Source organism: Bradysia coprophila, unplaced genomic scaffold (genome assembly GCF_014529535.1).
Source record: "Bradysia coprophila strain Holo2 unplaced genomic scaffold, BU_Bcop_v1 contig_297, whole genome shotgun sequence".
Classification (NCBI taxonomy): domain Eukaryota; kingdom Metazoa; phylum Arthropoda; class Insecta; order Diptera; family Sciaridae; genus Bradysia; species Bradysia coprophila.
Genome location: NW_023503555.1, coordinates 7,490,457 through 7,509,144, shown reverse-complemented (window position 1 = coordinate 7,509,144; position 18,688 = coordinate 7,490,457). Strand labels below are relative to the sequence as shown.

At 38.1% G+C, this 18,688-nt stretch overlaps 3 protein-coding genes and 1 long non-coding RNA gene across 4 annotated transcripts; 1 reads left to right on the top strand and 3 right to left on the bottom strand.

Moving 5' to 3' along the window:
* Positions 1-2,010: 2,010 nt before the first annotated feature.
* LOC119078994 lies at positions 2,011-6,983 on the bottom strand. The gene is made up of 5 exons (XM_037186758.1): positions 5,628-6,983; positions 3,382-3,647; positions 3,100-3,321; positions 2,813-3,042; positions 2,011-2,661 (listed from the first exon to the last, which is right to left on the bottom strand). Exons 1-5 carry the CDS (start codon positions 5,890-5,892, stop codon positions 2,379-2,381), a joined length of 1,266 nt encoding a protein of 421 aa, XP_037042653.1. The 5' UTR covers positions 5,893-6,983; the 3' UTR covers positions 2,011-2,378.
* A 202-nt stretch (positions 6,984-7,185) lies between these two features.
* On the top strand, positions 7,186-12,904 carry LOC119079006. The gene is made up of 3 exons (XR_005088096.1): positions 7,186-7,329; positions 10,372-10,373; positions 12,891-12,904. It is a non-coding gene; the product is annotated as an uncharacterized LOC119079006 (long non-coding RNA).
* On the bottom strand, positions 7,825-8,401 carry LOC119079004. The gene is made up of 2 exons (XM_037186771.1): positions 8,128-8,401; positions 7,825-8,056 (listed from the first exon to the last, which is right to left on the bottom strand). The coding sequence occupies exons 1-2, from the start codon at positions 8,274-8,276 to the stop codon at positions 7,852-7,854; spliced, it is 354 nt and encodes a 117-aa protein (XP_037042666.1). The 5' UTR covers positions 8,277-8,401; the 3' UTR covers positions 7,825-7,851.
* Positions 10,784-15,492, bottom strand: LOC119078997 (translocating chain-associated membrane protein 1). The gene is made up of 4 exons (XM_037186762.1): positions 15,089-15,492; positions 14,619-14,698; positions 12,152-12,260; positions 10,784-12,076 (listed from the first exon to the last, which is right to left on the bottom strand). The coding sequence occupies exons 1-4, from the start codon at positions 15,221-15,223 to the stop codon at positions 11,312-11,314; spliced, it is 1,089 nt and encodes a 362-aa protein (XP_037042657.1). The 5' UTR covers positions 15,224-15,492; the 3' UTR covers positions 10,784-11,311.
* Positions 15,493-18,688: the final 3,196 nt, after the last annotated feature.

Below are 18,688 nucleotides of genomic sequence, written 5' to 3'. Positions count from 1 at the left end.
AATAACTCACTTGCTCGTTCAACTCACATAAACACATCGAAAAACAAACAATACCGCAAGACGTCGATTATTTTTTGATAAGCCATTTATTTCGCTTCCTTTCCGTACCCAAATTAGATATGGCAGCATTCGTCCATAGATTCACCGCATCAATGAAAACGTTGCTCGCAATATCGCATATAGTTTTCAGCATCCTGTGCTAATGTAAGAAATTTTATGACGGGAGACTGTAGCAATTTTCTTTTTCCCGACAACCTCTGATCGAGCCTTTGGTATAAATCATACTTTTCATAAAAAATATTGTGTGGTGGAGCATTCGCGAGGTTTCTCAGATGCGTATTCTCCTTTAGTCATAAGTCATCAGATCACTTTATCCGGCTGGGTTACAGGAAAAATCAGTGAAATTTAGTTAGATGTATATTTGCTTCAGCTGTTTTGTCAGACTCAGACAAATTTCGTAAAAGTATTAGCCGAACGAATGAAGAGCCGAAAGAATTAGTCATGCAGGCCGTAGCAGTTTTCTTTTGGCTAAAATAAGGACCTTTGCCAACAAAAACAGCAGGTTGCATGTGCAGACAACGTTGACACTGATTTGTGGGTTTCGTTTCTTCGCTGTTCGTGTAAATGTTGAAATTTTCATGGATTTAGCGGCGTTGAACGGACGAAAGAAAACGAGGATTTTCGCAATATTTCGAGGCTTGTTCATTTCTTCATCCAGGCTGTATTTGAAAGACATTTTGGTTTGGTTACAAAACGAACCTTAAACTTAATAAACAAAGATGGGTAAAGATCAAGGTAAAGATGGGTTTTAACTAAAATGAAAACATAAAATTTATTGCACGATCATCACATCTTACTTCTGTTGATAAATTGCAATATTTTCATTTACATTCTGGACCAAGTGTCCATATTAATAGTTCTTTTTGTGGCATACGACACCAAAGATGAAAAATGTTTGTTTATCAACAGAAGTCAGATGTGATGATCGTGCAATAAGTTAGTAAATTTTATGTTTTCATTTTAGATATGAGGGATTCTTTTGAAAAGCGACCTGACGAAATCGGACGCATTTTCCAGTGGATTTTTTTTTATATGTAGGTATTGGTCCTTAGAGGCCAAAAATATTTTTTGAAAATTCATCGATGCTTGTGTGGATCAATTAAAGTCTAGAACAGGTATGGTCGATCGGCGAATTCGTCTTAAACGCACTCACATTTTATGTCAAAATAATATGAAAATGAATGCATTTAAGTACGAAAATTTTTATGTCCTCCGGGCGGACAATAGACCATACCTGTTTTACACTTTCATTGGTGTGGATAGCGAGAGGTGATCGAAAACAGAAAACATGCACTTTTCATCTGGAAATTTCTCCGGCTACACGAAACGTACAAGATCGTGTGAGGTGTCATTGGAAAGGTAATTGCATGTAATTTCGGGGCAAATAGTCGATCATGGGGGTAAAATACACCCTTGAGGAGATACGATAAGTTTCAAGTATGGGTAAAAATTTGATTATTTCAGCGAGCTTCTGACGGTTCCTGAGCATTCGAAAAGCAACAAAAACATCAAAAATACTGTTTCCCCTAATTGGTACTGGTCCTAGCTTTCTAATGACACCAAACATACATGGGTAGTGTTTCGATGAATGTGGCTTTGAAGTATAAATTTGAGGTTTTGTTCCGCTACTCGAAAAATTCACACAAAAAAATTTATCAAAAAATATTAATTTTGCTGCAATTTCATTTGTGTAATGAGGCCAAATGACCGTTAAAAAAATCTGTTATTGGAGTGCGTTGGTCAGATTTAAGAGGCACCGGTGTTTAGCTGAAAAAGTGTACATCTAGGCGTTTTTTAAATACTGCGGATTTTAGATTACTTTTGATGATGGCATCGATGTCTCTTAAAGAAATTTTCTCATGAAACAACGACTGAAGCGGATTGAGTCAAAATAAAAGGCAAAATCGTCTAGGTAAAGAATATATTTTTATCATTAAAAACGTACATAATTTCAGATATGTAATTAATTAATTGAAAGCGTCTCTACAGTTAAAATTGTATAAAAGTTCTGTGTTTTAGTTCATTTTTTTTGTCATTTTTCTCTTTTTCATCGATAAATAAAATCATTAACCTTCCACAGACGGCAGGTATATCACCAATTAATATAACTATCGAATCTGTTACTTCGTTTTTGATCAAAGCATTTTCAACGGATTGATACAGACTCTTGTACTTCATTAGTTTTAACATACCGATACGTTCAGCTATATTATGTAAATAACACGACATTGAACCCATCGTTCAATTTTGCTTTCTCTAACAGATGAAGCAGCCGTGTGTGCAAAAGGTCAACACGACAGCCAGTCCTACAACTTGACTTAAAAGTAATCAGAAATGCAATCTCTCTCCAGTTCACACCATTTTGCCTCTTTCAATGCTGGACACTGTCGACCGCCATACTTTGCGTGTCGTATTACTTTGCGGTAGCGTTGCATTTCACCAATACCGCATGATTTCGTGCACGGACTCCATTCGGACCAATCACCAACACGACAATCTTTCGATGGCTGTGTACTTTTCCGTTTCAACGAATATCGATTTTTGATATTGCTGGTTATGCTGGAGGGAGTGGTTTTTGTTTCATTGAAACGTGAGTTAATTCTGTGAATGGTCGGGAGAATAAAATTATTTTCTTTGAAGAGAATTCGAATTTGAGAGTTTAATCTTTGGTTGCAACGTCCATGAAACCAAGACTGCGAACTCATCACCGAAGTTTGCAGTCTTACATGGAACATAAGGCTGTCGGACTTACGTTAAGTTAATTTTGGCTAACATTTGGGATCTGATGCGATCTTTTCTTGATTTGAACGGATTCATGAACATTTCCTCGATCCGACGCTCCTCCTCAATTTCTGCTGACAATTCGTTATTAGCAATCATCGAGATTGGTTGGTGTGTCATGAATGAAGCCGTTTTGATCGGGTCGAATTGGATCTCTTCTTCCGTTTCGTGAAACGTATTCACGAGCTGGTACTCTTTAAGCTGTAAACATTTTGGGGGAGTCTTTCACATGTGACGTTATAAGATATGGAAACTAACCTTAATGAATGTCACCGCTGCAATGGGCGGGAGTTCCTTCAGCTGAGGATAGAAAAAACTACCGGCCTGATGTGCAGGATAACCAGATGTAATACGGTAAATAATTCCGGTAGGCTCAGTTGGCCAATCTGGTGCGGTAAATGTAAATCCATTATCAGTACCAGCGTCCAAAGGATGTAGCTCCACGGTTGTGTTGTCCAACCAATGTCCATTTTCGCAGAGCTTTGAAAAGGGAATGACATACTAAAGACGAAAAGCTTTGAGTACTTCCAGTCGTTATACCTTCAACGAATCAACACCGACGAACCAATCAGGCGACGGAGTGATTTTCGTTGCGAAAGACACTAGTGTGTGATTCGCATCGGCAAAAATGTTTGCTTCGTTGTGACCACTTCCGCTCAAAATTGCTGAACCAATAAATTCGAATGCACCGTTAGTCGATTCGAGTTCAAGGTCGTTTGTTTGACCCGTTTCAGCGAACATTTTCATACCACCGGAGGCCACTTTCCCTATGCTAAACAGTTTGAACGAGGCATCGTGTGTATGACCTGGAAATCAATCAAATAAAATTTGCAGCTTCTCGGGGTATGGTGTAATGTCTTGGGTCTAGCCATAAATCCGTTTTTCCCGTTCAGAAACGGCTGGTGTCAATTTGAATTTTTCTCGGAGAAAATTCAAACATTTTAAATAAATGGTTCGGCCCGGCAGACATTAACTACAACCCTTTTCTTCCCAAAAAAGCAGTAGAATTACGCTCTACCATACAGCCAGTTTTCTATGTTATGCCTCCATGATAAACTGTAACGTCATAAATAAATCGCTCGTGATAGGTGTGTGCGCTATAGGTAAATAAAAGGTGGATTCATGTGGAAAATGAGAAAATTTTTGCATGTTTTTCAGATGGATAGGCAGTTATTCCACACGTTTTCATTAATGTTCGTAAAAGCCGGTGTTATTTATGTGCAAAGGAAAATATCGACGGACCCATTTTGAATGGCTCCCCATTTACTATACACTAACACAGTTCGGGTTTTCCTTTGTCGTCTTACACTCAACGGATAGATGATGGGTGCATTCGACACACAAAGTATACAAATAAACCCTCTCATAGAAACCAGTCAATAAACCGGAACATTTCGTATACAACATGTACATAAAGTTTCAATGCAGATCAGGACCCAGGCCACTGAACTTGAAAATAAATCTTGAATCGCCAATTGAAAATTGCACAGCAGTGCTGTGAAAATGGCAGTGGGGTTTGAGAATTGTTAACGTTTCCCAAACGGTCCCCAGCATGATTAACAAATCTGTTACTACTCTTGGTTTAATTAATTTTCAATAGATTGATCCAAAATCTGCTACTTCATTAAACTCAACATTTTGCTGCATAATGGCATACCAACCAGATATTAAGTTTCTTGTCGACTTTTTTGTCGATCTAATTTCTTTTACGTTCATACTCGACACATCGATAAAATTTTAGGTGTCAGTGGCATGGCGCTTTAGGAATTGTCAACCTTGACAGGGCGACAAACGATTCGCCGGTGTAATTCCAAATCTGTTACTTCATTTGATCGAAGTACTTTCAATTGTTTGATCAAAAATCTGTTACTTTATTAGATTCAACATTTTGCTATGTAAGGCCACACCAGCCATTTCTTAAGTTTCTTGCAGGCAACTGTGATCGAACTATGGTCAGAGTTTCCTTTTACCTCAGGAAGGATTTAGAAGGTGAAAAACACCCGTTATAGCATTATGTGAAGAGAGAATTCCTCGGTCAGTATTGGGTGGATTAAAAGTGGAAGGCAATTGGTAGAGAAGATTGAATCATCAGCCCGTTGTTGACTATTCATCAAAATCCATCGATAGAAGTCATGTACAAAGAGTGAAGAGGAACGTGTGCCCCTGAAACGGTTAAATACAGATCCCTATGGTAACCGCAAACCGGGAAAATCAAAAGCAAGCTGAAAAGATGCAATCTGGTCGGATCTGAAACCGCTTACAATGAGCGATTGGAGGACGTTAATGCGGAAGAGGTTCGATTGGAGAATGTTACTGAAGAAGTCTAAAACCAGTCAGGGGCTGTCTAGTCTATAAATACCTTCCTATTTGAAGAAATGGGGGGAGAAAGGCGAAAATTGGACGTGTATTATATAAAGTATAGAAAAAGTGGACAAGGTGAGGGGAGGAGTCTAAAAATCCACAAAAATTGCGAACGATATTTATGAATGGTCTCTGATAGATGAGAGTGATTGATAGTAACAGAAAAGAGGAATTCTGCGAATCTTCTTCTTGTATAACTTAGCCCTTCACTTTGCAGTGTAGTTACCAAGTAGAACTTACGTTTTTTCGTGGATATGTTACGATGGTCCTTGTAGATTTCAGACCATTATTGTCAAGAATTTTCATTTTCCCGGTAAACAAGTACGAGAAACCCCACTCTAACTTGGCACTTGTATCTATTCACACAACTAAAAGATTTACCACCAAAAACTCATTTTTCAAGGATCAAGTCGGGAGCTACCTACCAAACGTTTTCGACCACTGTGCTTGTGGTCGCCAATCCGGATAATGTTTCGGAAACATTTCTCTTGTCCAGTACGTGTGCAGTATGAGCTTGTAAATGACCAAAACATTCGAATTTTTACTGCAGCCATTTTCCATTACATTCTGTTCAGACTTTCCCATTTCGTTGGAATTTCTTGTTGCATGAACTTCGGCAATAATCATAAAACAGACGATAAGGGTAAAACAATTGCTTAGCACTACTATTGCCGTGGCCGTGTACTTCATGGTATTTTTAGAATATTTTAACTTTGCTTTTTCGTATTTTTCGTATTTATGTTGCTATTGTGCGATAATTCTCTTAAATTTGTACCAACTTTTACTTCACTGTTACAACCATTTCGGTATAATATATAAATAGGCACACAATGACAAATTGAATTGAATTCAGAGCACTAGCTTCCACTTTATTGTACCATCAAAAAAATGTATTTTAATCGAACCAAAATTTACCAAACATTCCATACAACAATTTCAAACTTAAAAGCTACACACACAGACATTTAATCGGAAAATTTCCATCTAAATCAATGGCACGGTTGAAAATAAATAGTCCCCTTGCATTGAAAAAGCAACAGAAACGAAAGGATATGATAAAACACCATATAGAGACATTTAACTGTCGGATATACGCATGACTCTGTTTCACTCCCCCATTTTAATACACAATGTGGCCGAACGACCGAAAATGATTTTCTTGCGAAAATTTTTGATTTCAGACACACCGAGAGAAAATTGTGTATAATATGTGATGTGCGGTTTATACGAACAGATGCATGCCTCGGACAACAGCAATTAGAAACGGGTATATTATCGACAAAGACGACAAAAATAAGCAATGAGGTCTGGCTAGAGTTGTCTTAGACGTCATCATTCTTATGCACGGAGAGCTTGAATGGACTTTCATCAAATATGTGGGTGAATGCACTTTCGATGTTTTGGGTTGTTACTAATCAGATTGGAGCCAGCTTGAAGAACAAGGTTCCAACCTTTTTTTTACTTTCAATCCTACCATTTTGTGCAGAAGAATCCACTGCACCTATGTCTACAAAGAGAGAGGTGTAGATCTGATTTGGGTTGCAATTGATAGTTGTTTCAATTTTCATAGCAATGGTACAAAAATTGGTATGATTGATGCAAGGGAAGCTGATGGAGACTTGTTTAAGTTCAGAAAGTACGATTTTCGGAAGGTTGTCTACGTCTGGAACGAGGTTGTAATTATGAAAAATATATATTTTCCAATCTCTGTTACGAATCAAAAAAATCGAATTTTCGAAAACGATCTGTGCGAGCGCTCACTAACTGTTCAAAAGTTGCACCCTATCAACCCTATTCAACATTAGTTTGTATGAAATTTGTTTCTGAACTTCAGCGAGTCGCCACCAGCTTCCATTGAATCCATGGAACCATTTTTGTGTACTTTTAGTGTCATCAGAATTGCAAGCCAAATCATTTTTTTAAACCAATTTATTATTACTTACTCTACACTGACAAAAAAGATTTGAAAATCTTACCTGTCGTAGGTAACTTTGTCTCCAGGTAATCCACATTGCCTGTCACAGCTGTACTTTTTGTATGGGGAGCTACAGCTGTTGAAGCTATTGTGGATTACCTGGAGACAAAGTTACCTGTGACAGGTAAGATTTTCGACCCTTTTTTGTCAGTGTATATAATAGCCGTAGATGTCATCGATTCCGCTGCACCAAATGGTGCGGCTAATAATCAAACATTTTTTGTGGACCCTTGTTCAGGGATCCAAGCTCCAAGCCGACAAATAATTTAAAAAAAGTCGAAATTCCATCCATATATTTAATTAAAGTCCATTCAATCGCACTGTGTCTGTTAAATCAAGTTCTCATCGAAGTGAACTTATTATTTGAGTCGCGTAATTTATACCGTTAGACCCTTTTTTGTACTTACGGGGTGAGTTACATCCACAGCTGCATCGATTGAACCTGTCACGTACGGCTATTCTACTGTTATCGATAACGACGACAAAAAATAACGACAAGGTCTGGCCAATAATGGTACTTCATATAGTAAAATGCATGTTAAAAAAATGAAGTACCAGATTTGAAATAAACCAATTAAAAATACTTTGATAGATGGAAGTAATAGACCCAATAGTAATACTGGTCATATGCTTGCCATTTGTAACAGGTCAACATAAAACTAATTCTCAATTTCCTATTCGTCTCCATGACTCGAATTTGCTTCAGTTTCCATCTCTTCATCATTTCGGCTGTCGTCATCTTTCATTTTCTTGGCTTTTCTTTTTTGTTTCCTCTGTTCGCTCTTTTCCTTCACTTCCCGTTCGAGCTTCGCTATGTTTTCCATCAGTTCATTCAGTTTCCGGTCTCTTTGCTCCTGATTTTGAGCTGTGGCCATGTTTCTGCAAATGTCTGTACTTCGTCAAAAAACGCTCGGCTCTCTACTGCGACCATTGACCAAGAATTCATTTACCTGATGATATATAAGATGCGTATCGAGAAAACGATAAACAACGCTGCACAACCCAATTCAGCAAGTGTGATAAAACTCACATACATCGGTCCGTTTAGGCGATGATTAAGAAAGGGCAAAATTAATCGGATGTCCAATTCATCGCCCATTCTTGCCCTTATTTGTAAAAATTATTGTTACGATTTACTTAGTATTATCTCCACAACTTCTTAAGGCATACTGAACGCTATCTCAGTCTGTACATTGCATGTGGAGCATACATACAGTCAAATTTCTATACCAAAATAAAGTGAGCTTCACGTGTTGAACTTGCATTGGCTGCTCCAAATTCGCTATACTTTGTGTCTGTGGGGTGAATGTATAGTACAATGCATGACTAATGCATAAAGGATGGCATTGCGTTGGAACGTGTATACGTGGTGCAATTTCATTGATTCGTCAGTATTATATAAATATAGAGTTCTTCACCCCATCAGTCCTGTGTGGTATATTCGAATAATAATTGGAAATTTAAAAATAAATGTGATGGGGGAAGTATAATACTGAGCCGCTCAACCTGAGCGTTTATACCGTCACATTTTACAAACACTACATGGTCTTCGAGATTAGTAGTAGTTGATCTCAACATTAACTAGAGTCCAGTTCTTTCCGATGAAGAATTTAGACTTTTTGAAAATATATGGGCTCTGTGAACGTTAAACACACCTTGTACGACAGTTATGATCTGATTGCTTCAGAGACCTCACTATCAATCCTTTGTACGGCCAATAACTACGCCACGAAATATGCAAAGCAAACACTATCTGAGGAAAGTTATGTGCTTAATTGATATCTCGCCTAAATTTAGGCTAGACATACGAACACAAATTCACCGTATTTTGGGTGACGTCATACGAGTGTATACGTCGTTGCAGCCACCAGACACACTGCAACTACCAAAATTATGAAGCTTGATTGAACTATAGGATGTTACCCATGTGATATTCGTAAAAAAACGTTTTTGGAGGAGTCGGAAAAGAGTCGGTATAAGGCCCAGTATTAGGGTTCCCCCAAAAATTGTTTCGGAAAATTCATCACGTCTGAAGCCATTTCAATCTATTTTTCATAAACGTGGTGTCATTCGAAAGATACATTCAAGTACTTCTGATTTCAGCCGGCTTGCCATGATCCATATGTTCAGGAGCCTGAGATAGGGCGTGGGAAACTCAATACCGATTTTTTCAATTTTTTCTAGATCAATAAAAGATACATAGAATCTGGGATACTAGTTATAGTACATACGGCTATTCATCTGTCATCGATAACGACGACAAAAACAATGACAAGCTCTTCGTAATATGGTCCTTTATAGAGTAAAATTCATGTTAAAAAAATGGAAGTACAAGATTTGAAATCATCAGATAAAAAATTCTTTGATTGATGGAAGTAATAGACCCGATAATAATACTAGTCATATGCTTGCCGTCTGTAACAGGTTGATACATTTTAGCCATTTTTTCGGCTAATATTTGGACTTTCAACAAGTTTGAAGTGAACAGAGGCCATTTCCCAAAAAAGTGATGTCATCATGGTCCACTTTCTTCCTGTTTCCTGTTTTAGAACTAGAACTAGAGAACAGCAGGGAATTAAGACGATTTTTCTGGTTCCGGTTCTTCCATGAAATATCTGTTTATGGCTGATGTAAACACTCAAATTACTTATAGAATATGAAGTATGGCGATTAAAAAGACCGGTCTTTCTGTAAATTTAAATTTATTGCTTGTTGTTCGTTCGGACGGTAGTTAGCAAGTGATGTCGTACGTAAAAATGTTCTAATTCAAACAATGCAAAGTTCTGCGTATGATAACATATTAGAATGTCAGTGTATTAAGGCCAGGTAATTTAAATTGCAATATGCAACAACATCGGAGTACGTGGAATCTAGCACACTGAACATTGTCCGCGAGATTCCCCCAAAGGAGGGGTACGAAATTCTCATCTTAGGAGGGAGTTTCGCACAGCATTCCCTGTGTGAGTTTATAGAAGTGGTGTACGAGGTGGAAGTGGTGTACGAGGTGGAAGTGGTGTACGAGGTGGAAGTGGTGTACGAGGTGGAAGTGGTGTACGAGGTGGAAGTGGTGTACGAGGTGGAAGTGGTGTACGAGGTGGAAGTGGTGTACGAGGTGGAAGTGGTGTACGAGGTGGAAGTGGTGTACGAGGTGGAAGTGGTGTACGAGGTGGAAGTGGTGTATGAGTTTATAGAAGTTGTGTACGAGCTTGTGGAAGTGGTGCGTGAGTTTATGGAACTGATGTGCGAGTTTATGGGAATGGTGTCTGTGCAAGTTGGGTGTCGACTGAGCGGATTACGTATGATTCCCCGATGCCAAATATCGGTAATGAGCCAGAACAGAAGTAATTTTTCAAAAAGTTTTGGAGATATTGGACTTTGAAGGTTTTCACATTGATGGCTTTTCCGGCTGACATAACGTTTCCACAATTTTTCATGGCAAACAACATGACACAAAGAAAAATCTTAAACTGAGGGCGCGGAGTCATTGCTTCAACTACATTAGTGAAACGCGAAAAAATCGTTTTCAAACAATTTTGGACCACCCTATTAGGGTCCTCATAACAAAAATTTTGGAAAAAACTGGCGATGAAAATGAAAACGCAAAAATTTTCTTCGTTTTTTTTTGTAATAAAAAGTTTTTTTTATTTTATAAATTATTAGAATCAATTTACAAAAACTATCTAACAATGTTGTTGGAAAGGAAAAAAAACAGAACGAAAATTATAAAAAATAAATTTTTGACAACACAATCGACACACTGTGGATATTCTGAGCTGAGGTGTTTTTTTTTCTTCTTATAATCGAAATGCATTTATCTTTTAGTCTTAAAATTTTCCGAAACGATCATTTTAACGAGACGAAATTAATTTTAGAGAAAAAAAAAATCGAAATAATTGCGCGTGTAAGTTGACAGATTGTTTTGCTTTGATGGGAGACACTGCCAAAAAATAATTAAATTTTTAAAAGAGAAACGAGAAGGAAATTTATATTTATTGCACGCATGCCGAGACGCCTGCAATCCACATTCAAAACAATTTGGATTTTGTTTTTTGATTTTTTATTATTTTTTTTTTTCAAAAGAAAACTTTGTGTCCATTCTTAGAATTTTCTCCAGAAATTTTCTTTTCAATTTTTTCATTTAACTTTTTTCGTTTCCGGTTTACGACCAGTATCCTGATCGGCTTCAGGTAGATCACTTTCACGTTTTCGCTCCTTTTTCGACTTTTCCGTCTTAACAACCTTCTTCTTAGCCACGTTCTGTTCGACCAGGCTAGCCCGTTTAGCCTTCAGCACATCATTGATAAATTGGAATACCAAATAGCCTTGCAGCGCAAAGATGGCAAACAGTGCCACCAAACTGAACGGACTGTTTTCGATTTTGTAGTAGAATGTTAGGACGGACAGTACCATGGTGGCGAAACGCGTGAAAACGAACACAATGCGACTGATGATGTTCAAATTGACGTACTTGTCGTCACGGTCGAAAATCTCAATCAACACAAACACATGCGAAATCACTTCGGACAGATAGTGCAACGTGAGCAGAACCAAACCGACACGGTGGAAATTCAAGTAGTACGCTAACGCAACGAATGAAAAGCTAACAATCGACTGAATGATCTTTGGCTGTTGGTCTTCTTTTTTCACCTTTTGGAAGTACAGTTCGGGTAACATGTGCAAATAGTAGGCCAATTGGATGATGAAGAACAATTTGTGCAGGAAAATCATCGGATGTTCGGGATAGTTTTCCCATAACAGGGCCGCTTTGCCGATGTAACCCTCGCGTAGAATAACGTCGGCACCCCACAGGAATGACATTGCGTAGAAGAAAATCAGCTGCGATGAGTCGTTGAAGCGGGACAATTTGAATTTGGAGAGATGCAATCGTTTCGAGATTTTCTGTTGATGGTAGGAGAATGGACAGTTAGCAATGACTTCGAAGAGCCAATGAAAAACATTTCGTCTTTTACTTACATCGATCACATATTCTTGCAGCACGGCATGCATAATGATACAAATTAATGTGTAAAAGAATACCGCACACCAATCTCTCCAGCCTGACTCATAGGTATAGGGGATTCCTCTGCAAAACAAAAATGATTTTGAAATTAGTTTCAAGTTGTATGTTGAAGGTGAATTTTAAATGAAATGGATCAGAAGAGCATAGAGGGACAACTGACTGATCGAACGTTCCAGCACTCCTAGTATATACCTATAAAACATATTCCACGAAGGAATTTTGAGCTAACTAGGATGATCAAAATTAACTACAGGCTTGACATAATAACTCTGGCCAGCCCGTCAGCCTGATATTCATTACCTATATAATTCAGGTCACAGTCACCGCTAGATAATTTTATAAAAAAAAATTGACCCTGACCTGGTTTTATTGAAACCCTCATGTAAGGTAACCTGAAACTTTCATATAAATCGGTGACCTGGCTTTAGGCCGAGCAATTTCATTGTATTGATAGGAACAGAATTCAATATTCACCACAGGCTAAACAGTGGAAAACGCAGCACAATTGCAGATCCGATCAATGCAAAATGTCTGGTGTGTTTTCGGCTTTAGGCTCTAGGTGAAAATTCATCATATCAGGTTCACATTAAAGTTGGTACCTTCAGGTGAGGTTTAGGTGACCTTGAACTGTTCCCAGCTTTAGTTGGCCTTAGTTGAGATATTTAAAAAATTTTCTAATAATATTTTCTCGAGTTGATTGTGAGATTGGTTGGGCTGGGATCTTGAATAAAGGAAGCAAAATTTCTTGTTACTTTTCAGTATATTTCGGATGTTGTTTTGTCCTGAAAAACAATTTTCTGTTTACGAGAGGGTTAACTGGTGGAGTACGACATGTTTGAAACGGTACAATCCTGTGATGTGGAGCAGGAGTGAGAAAATCCTTTGTTCGGAAGAAACGCGAAAAGAAAGGTCTAAGGGTGTGACATTTCATTTGATAATCTTTAAATGCTAACTCTTCAAAAAAGAGATCGGCCTAATCTTTCACTTAGACCGAAAATCCACGAGCAATTTTGCGTTGATGGGATCCACAATTATGCACCGTTTCCCATTGTTTATAGCCTGTGGTGGACATCTGGTCACAATGGAAAGCGCAGTATAATTGGAGATCCCATTAAAACAAAACTGCTCGCATGTTTTCGGCCTTAGAGATTTAACGTTTCTTTGGTAGGAAAGCCGTTTTTGAACAACGAAGCATCATAAAAATTGGACTTAAAACATTGTGAAAATGAGTGGACCTTGGTTGGCCCAACATTTAGGATTCCATTGCTACAAATCAACTTACGAAATTTATTAATGCACAACGTACGGTGACGACGGAGCAATGCTATTGCATTAAGTACATTTTTTATTCCGAATTGAATTGAATATCGCATTGGTTTTCGGAATAATCGAAAAAAAAATGCCCCGAAGGCTGAATTCCATTCATTACGAAATTACGAAATTTTAATGTTTGCACAGTTGGTGCGGTTGATCAATTTTAAATTCACGTTAATTTTGTGAATCGTGGTTAATAATACGAAAATGTGCTTGGGGCGTTTCCATTCGGTTAAATTTAGTCTGAGTCTACAAAAATGCGATTTTTTTTCAGTTCATTTTGGCAAAATTTTCTCAAGTCATTCGGCCGAGCAGTGATACGATTCCTGTTCCGACATAGGTGCCCTAAACTTTTGATTTCCTAAGACGAAGGTCATTTTTCGCGTATCCCCTTAGACTTAACTGGAATTATGTTTATTCGTGCCACAGAATCGGTTTGCGTATAGTGTTCTTCCCAGTATTTATAGAGAATTTCAGCGAACATCGACAAGTGCCAGAGGTAGTGGTGTCTACATATCACTTCTATTGACCAAAGACAATATCATGTCCACAATGGCACATTGTGGAGTAGGAAGACGTAGAATGAGTTCTGTTTTCATCCTCTGTCAGACAAGGACATTAAGACTTTAAGAACTGATCCTGTCTTAATAATCAGTCTAGCCAATCAGGAGAGCCGACTTGTAATTTTGAATAGTGGTGCACACGAGAAACGTTTCATTCATCGTACTGTAAGAGAACTTGTACTCAGCGTCACGCAACCTTTGACTAGTGGTGCCTGACCCTTGCATGTCCTTTGAAGTCTGTGCCCCTGTAGTCAATATGACTTTCTGTTATCTACGACAGTCGACAATATTGTACCTGTGCTACTATCCCCCCTTTCTCTATGTCATGTCATTCATGTCATTTGGAACAAAAACAAACATTGAGTTTATGTCACACTCATCGCGAAGACAATTTGACTACGAACAGTAGCGACGAGAGTTGGAAATGCAATTTTCTTTAGCAAAACCAGAACCATTGGCACAATACTTCAAATTTGAACACGGTTTCCCCACCTTACGTTCGATTCTTCTCACATATCATTGACGATGCGGTATCCAAACTTACCTCGGATTTTCATGGGTCGGATCTGCACCGGTTATGCTGTGATGTAAAGCAACAAACACACTAGCAATGGAACTGGTTGCCTATAAATGGAACGATAAATGAAATATGAAACAAAAAAGAAAGGCATTCGATGTTGTGTATGTGTTTGAGGTTAGACGAACGCATAAATACGTGGCACTGTGTAGCACTGACATTGTAATTAATGAAGTCACAACAACTCCACTCTGTGGTTAATATCAAAATATTTTCACGACCAATTCGTAATCGACTGTGTTTCAGTCAAAATTCAATTGTTCGACTTTAAGTCACAAGATTTGGTTTGATCTCTTGACCGAGTCGGACAATCAAATTTTGACAGTCGAATACAACTCTCGGTTTTTTTTGTGTAAATATTTTGCTGGTCAACGTAAATAGAAATGAATTTATGCGAACATCGAAACGGTGGTAAAATGCTCCAATTTATCACCCACCTGCAACATTAATCCAATCACAAATATCATCGCAACGCACGACACAATATCGGCATGATTTTGGATAACAAATTCATGGCTCAATATTGGTGGATTCTTCGATGATTTTCTGCCAAGACCCGGTTTTATCGCCATTCTCTCTCCGATTAAATTATTATTTTTTGATTATTTTCGAACGTTCGATTCAACTGAATCGACGCCAAAATTCTTTATTCTTCCGATTTAGCTGAACAACACGGACTATTCACTACACTGTTGTGGTAATTTTAGCGTTGACACAAATTTAAATAGAAAAATATAAAAAGGAAAAAATCGAATAAAACATCAAATAAGCAAATGAATGTGTGGCCGAACAAACGGCTACAAGAAAAAGAAAAGGAAAAGTTCCACGGAGGCTGTCATAACGTATAGCCAGGGTTGAACAACATAGTTTCGTGTTGTAGCGACTTCTCTGTTACACCGTGCCATGCGAACCGTTGGCTGAAGCGAGACGGTTAACACTTTGTTTACACTTCGTGCCGAGCATGTTAATGTGTATAATGTAGTAACGTGGCGTTACGTTGGCTGAAAAATGAGCGTTTACACAGCAACGTTTGAATAATGTGTATTGAAGGTCGTATGTGGAGTTGACATCGTTGACACTAACATAACAACTGTGTATAGCAATTCTATATACGTTGTACTGTTCAGCAGCGGAAATTTTCAATTAAATTTAAAATTAAAATTGCACGAACCTAGCGTTCAGTTGTGGACAATGGTACAAATAAAATGCAATCAATGTGAATGTTTTGGTATCATTGACCCTTCATATTGAGTGCGTTGACGTATTTTCAGAAGCCGTTTGTTAGGACAGTCAAAACCCTAATATAATGAACTTGGCTCTGTCATCTGTTATCGATAACGACGACAAAAATTAACTGATGATACTAGTGCCCCGTGGCCGGGGTACTTTGAGTGTTTGAGGCTTGAAACCTTTGCCAAATTGTTATATGAAAACCATTCTACGACTTTTACTTTCTAGCCCTAGGAGGGCCTGAAGCATGGAATTGAAAAATAAAATTTTCATCAGTAAGTTGGGTGTTCTTGACGAGTCAAATTTTCGAATTTTTAATTTGTCAGGGACATCCGCGGAGTCATGGAGTTAAATTTCGAAGAGCATGAATTTCGTTATGTTTGGATTGGGTTCGAGTCCCAACGAGGTATGAGAAACAAGGTATGATTTGGTTGCATGATTTGCGTGCGAGCCTGTATTGAATGTAGAAAAGAAATTAAGGAGTTGACATGGACTTCTGGACTGAAATTTCCCCGAGAATGGACAACCATCTCTCATGAACCTTATCTTCACCAATCGACCAGGAAAAGTACTTAGGTTCAACCAAATTTCTAGTTCCAATCGCAACTACCAGCATCAACAATAAAATGCTATGCAATAATTTCAATTCAGTGGAATGGAGTCCACACTATAATTCATCTGATGTTGATGAGAAAATCGACTACTTCAACTCGGTGCTGATGTCACTTCTGAACCACCATGCTCAACTACTACCTTCCAAGAAGAGAAAAGAGATCATCATTGAAAGATCAAGCGCAACGAAATCACATGTATCACTTGAGCAGGTTAATAACAACCGGAATAGTGGAACGTTCGCATTCAGGAATGTTACATGTAGTGATGTGGCTAAGCAATTAATTCAAAAAAATCCAAGGCTATCAGACTTGATGACATTCCCATTATATCTGTTAAGATCGTAGCGCTGTTCATAGAATGTTATGTTCAGAGCGAGAAAACCGAAGACTTGTTGTTATAACTTGCCTTGGGGTACTTGTCAAAGCATTTGCTTCTCTTTCAACTTGGTACGTTGAGAGCGAGAGGACAGAAGACCAGTTTATTTTAACTTGCCTTGGGGTATTTGTCAAAATATCTTCTTCTCTTTCATCATAACACTCTATTCTCCCAGTTTCTTACACTTATTGTCAATTTTTTCTGTAATTCATCTAAAACGCCTAAAAGTTGGAAATTGGCAAGACTAGATCACGTGGACTGGATGAGTTTAGACCATTGAGCATAAAGTTCTTCAAATTCTGGCAAAGAAACGATTGGTCGGTTATTTTCACCTATGGACACTCCTGATTCAGAAAGAAAGATTAATGAGGACATTGCCGCTGTCTGGGCTAGTTTTGTCTTAAATACTACGAAAACCAATGACAAATGACACACCGAACTTGTGATTGATGAAGCGACTGTAAGTTTCTCAAACAACATTCTCAATATTGGCGTTACTATGGACGTAAATCTACTGTTTAATACTCATTCAAAAAAAAAACTAAGAAAGTGTTCGCAAGACTGAGGAGTCTTTGTCCAAGCATAAGCAATCTGTCATGACAAACGAGATTATTGCTGATCAAGTCTCTGATCGCCCAGCTATTTACGTACTCCGATTCAGTATACTCTACAAACTTGGATTCTGACTAAGCTCGTGTGTTACGTAGTGTTTTCTACGCCTGCACCTGATTGGGGTCTGGAGTTGGAAGGTGCTGCAGTGTCAATGAGTGATTTAACTGTGTGGTTACATGCCCTATCATGGAGTATCATGGAGTACTTAAAATATCGACGGTTAGTGCTAGTCTTCAAGATGCTAACCAAAGCTCCGGACTACCTATACGATAAAAGCTACAACAATCGATGTGATCCAATGTTTCGATTTTACCACGACACTCCTCCACACTATACAACAAAACATTTTTGTCGATGCTGTTTCTAGCTACAATGCACTCCCGACTATTGTCAAACACATTGGATAGTTTCAAAAGTCATTGTTTTGAAAAAATGGCAGTGTAAGATGTAACGAAGCGACGTGCTACTATGAATACATACCACAGTTAACGAATCTACCATACACACACAGGCATTTTTACCTTTTGAAAATACTCATTTGCGGATCTTATATGCTATCATATTTCACACTTGAATTTCTTTTCGCATATAGTCCAACCATGAGTTCTCGTTATGTTGCTCAACTTTTCTAGTGTTGCTGATAGTTTCTAGTGGTTGAGGCTGTCTATTTGTAACTACTTGAAGGTCTTTTTTTAATTTTTTGGTAATTTGAGATAAGTTTTTTGTTAGGACATTTGTATAAGGAGAAATTCTTGTTGTTCATTGAATAAACCTAATTGAAGGAAGAAGGAATTCAATTGGTGCTTTGAAAGCTTCGAAACTTTGGAGTAGTCTAGGGTCTAGACGTGAGAGATACAAAGAGTTTGTAGGATGCGATTACGTCGCGTTTTTGGATTGGATTCGACTCAGTTTCCTTCCTCAGTTCTGTGAAACTATATAATGTGATTGTAGTTAAGCTATCGCGTCGTGAGCAATGAAAGTCTAGAACAGGTATGGTCGATCGGCGAATTCGTCTTAAACGCACTCACATTTTATGTCAAAATAATATGAAAATGAGTGCGTTTAAGTACGAAAATCAAATTTGTATGTCCTCCGGGCGGACAATAGACCATACCTGTTTTACACTTTCATTGGTCGTGAGGACTGAGTTTTGCGTATTCAGCTCAATAAGCGAGGCAGATAATAGTTTGGAGGTAATGCGCCTC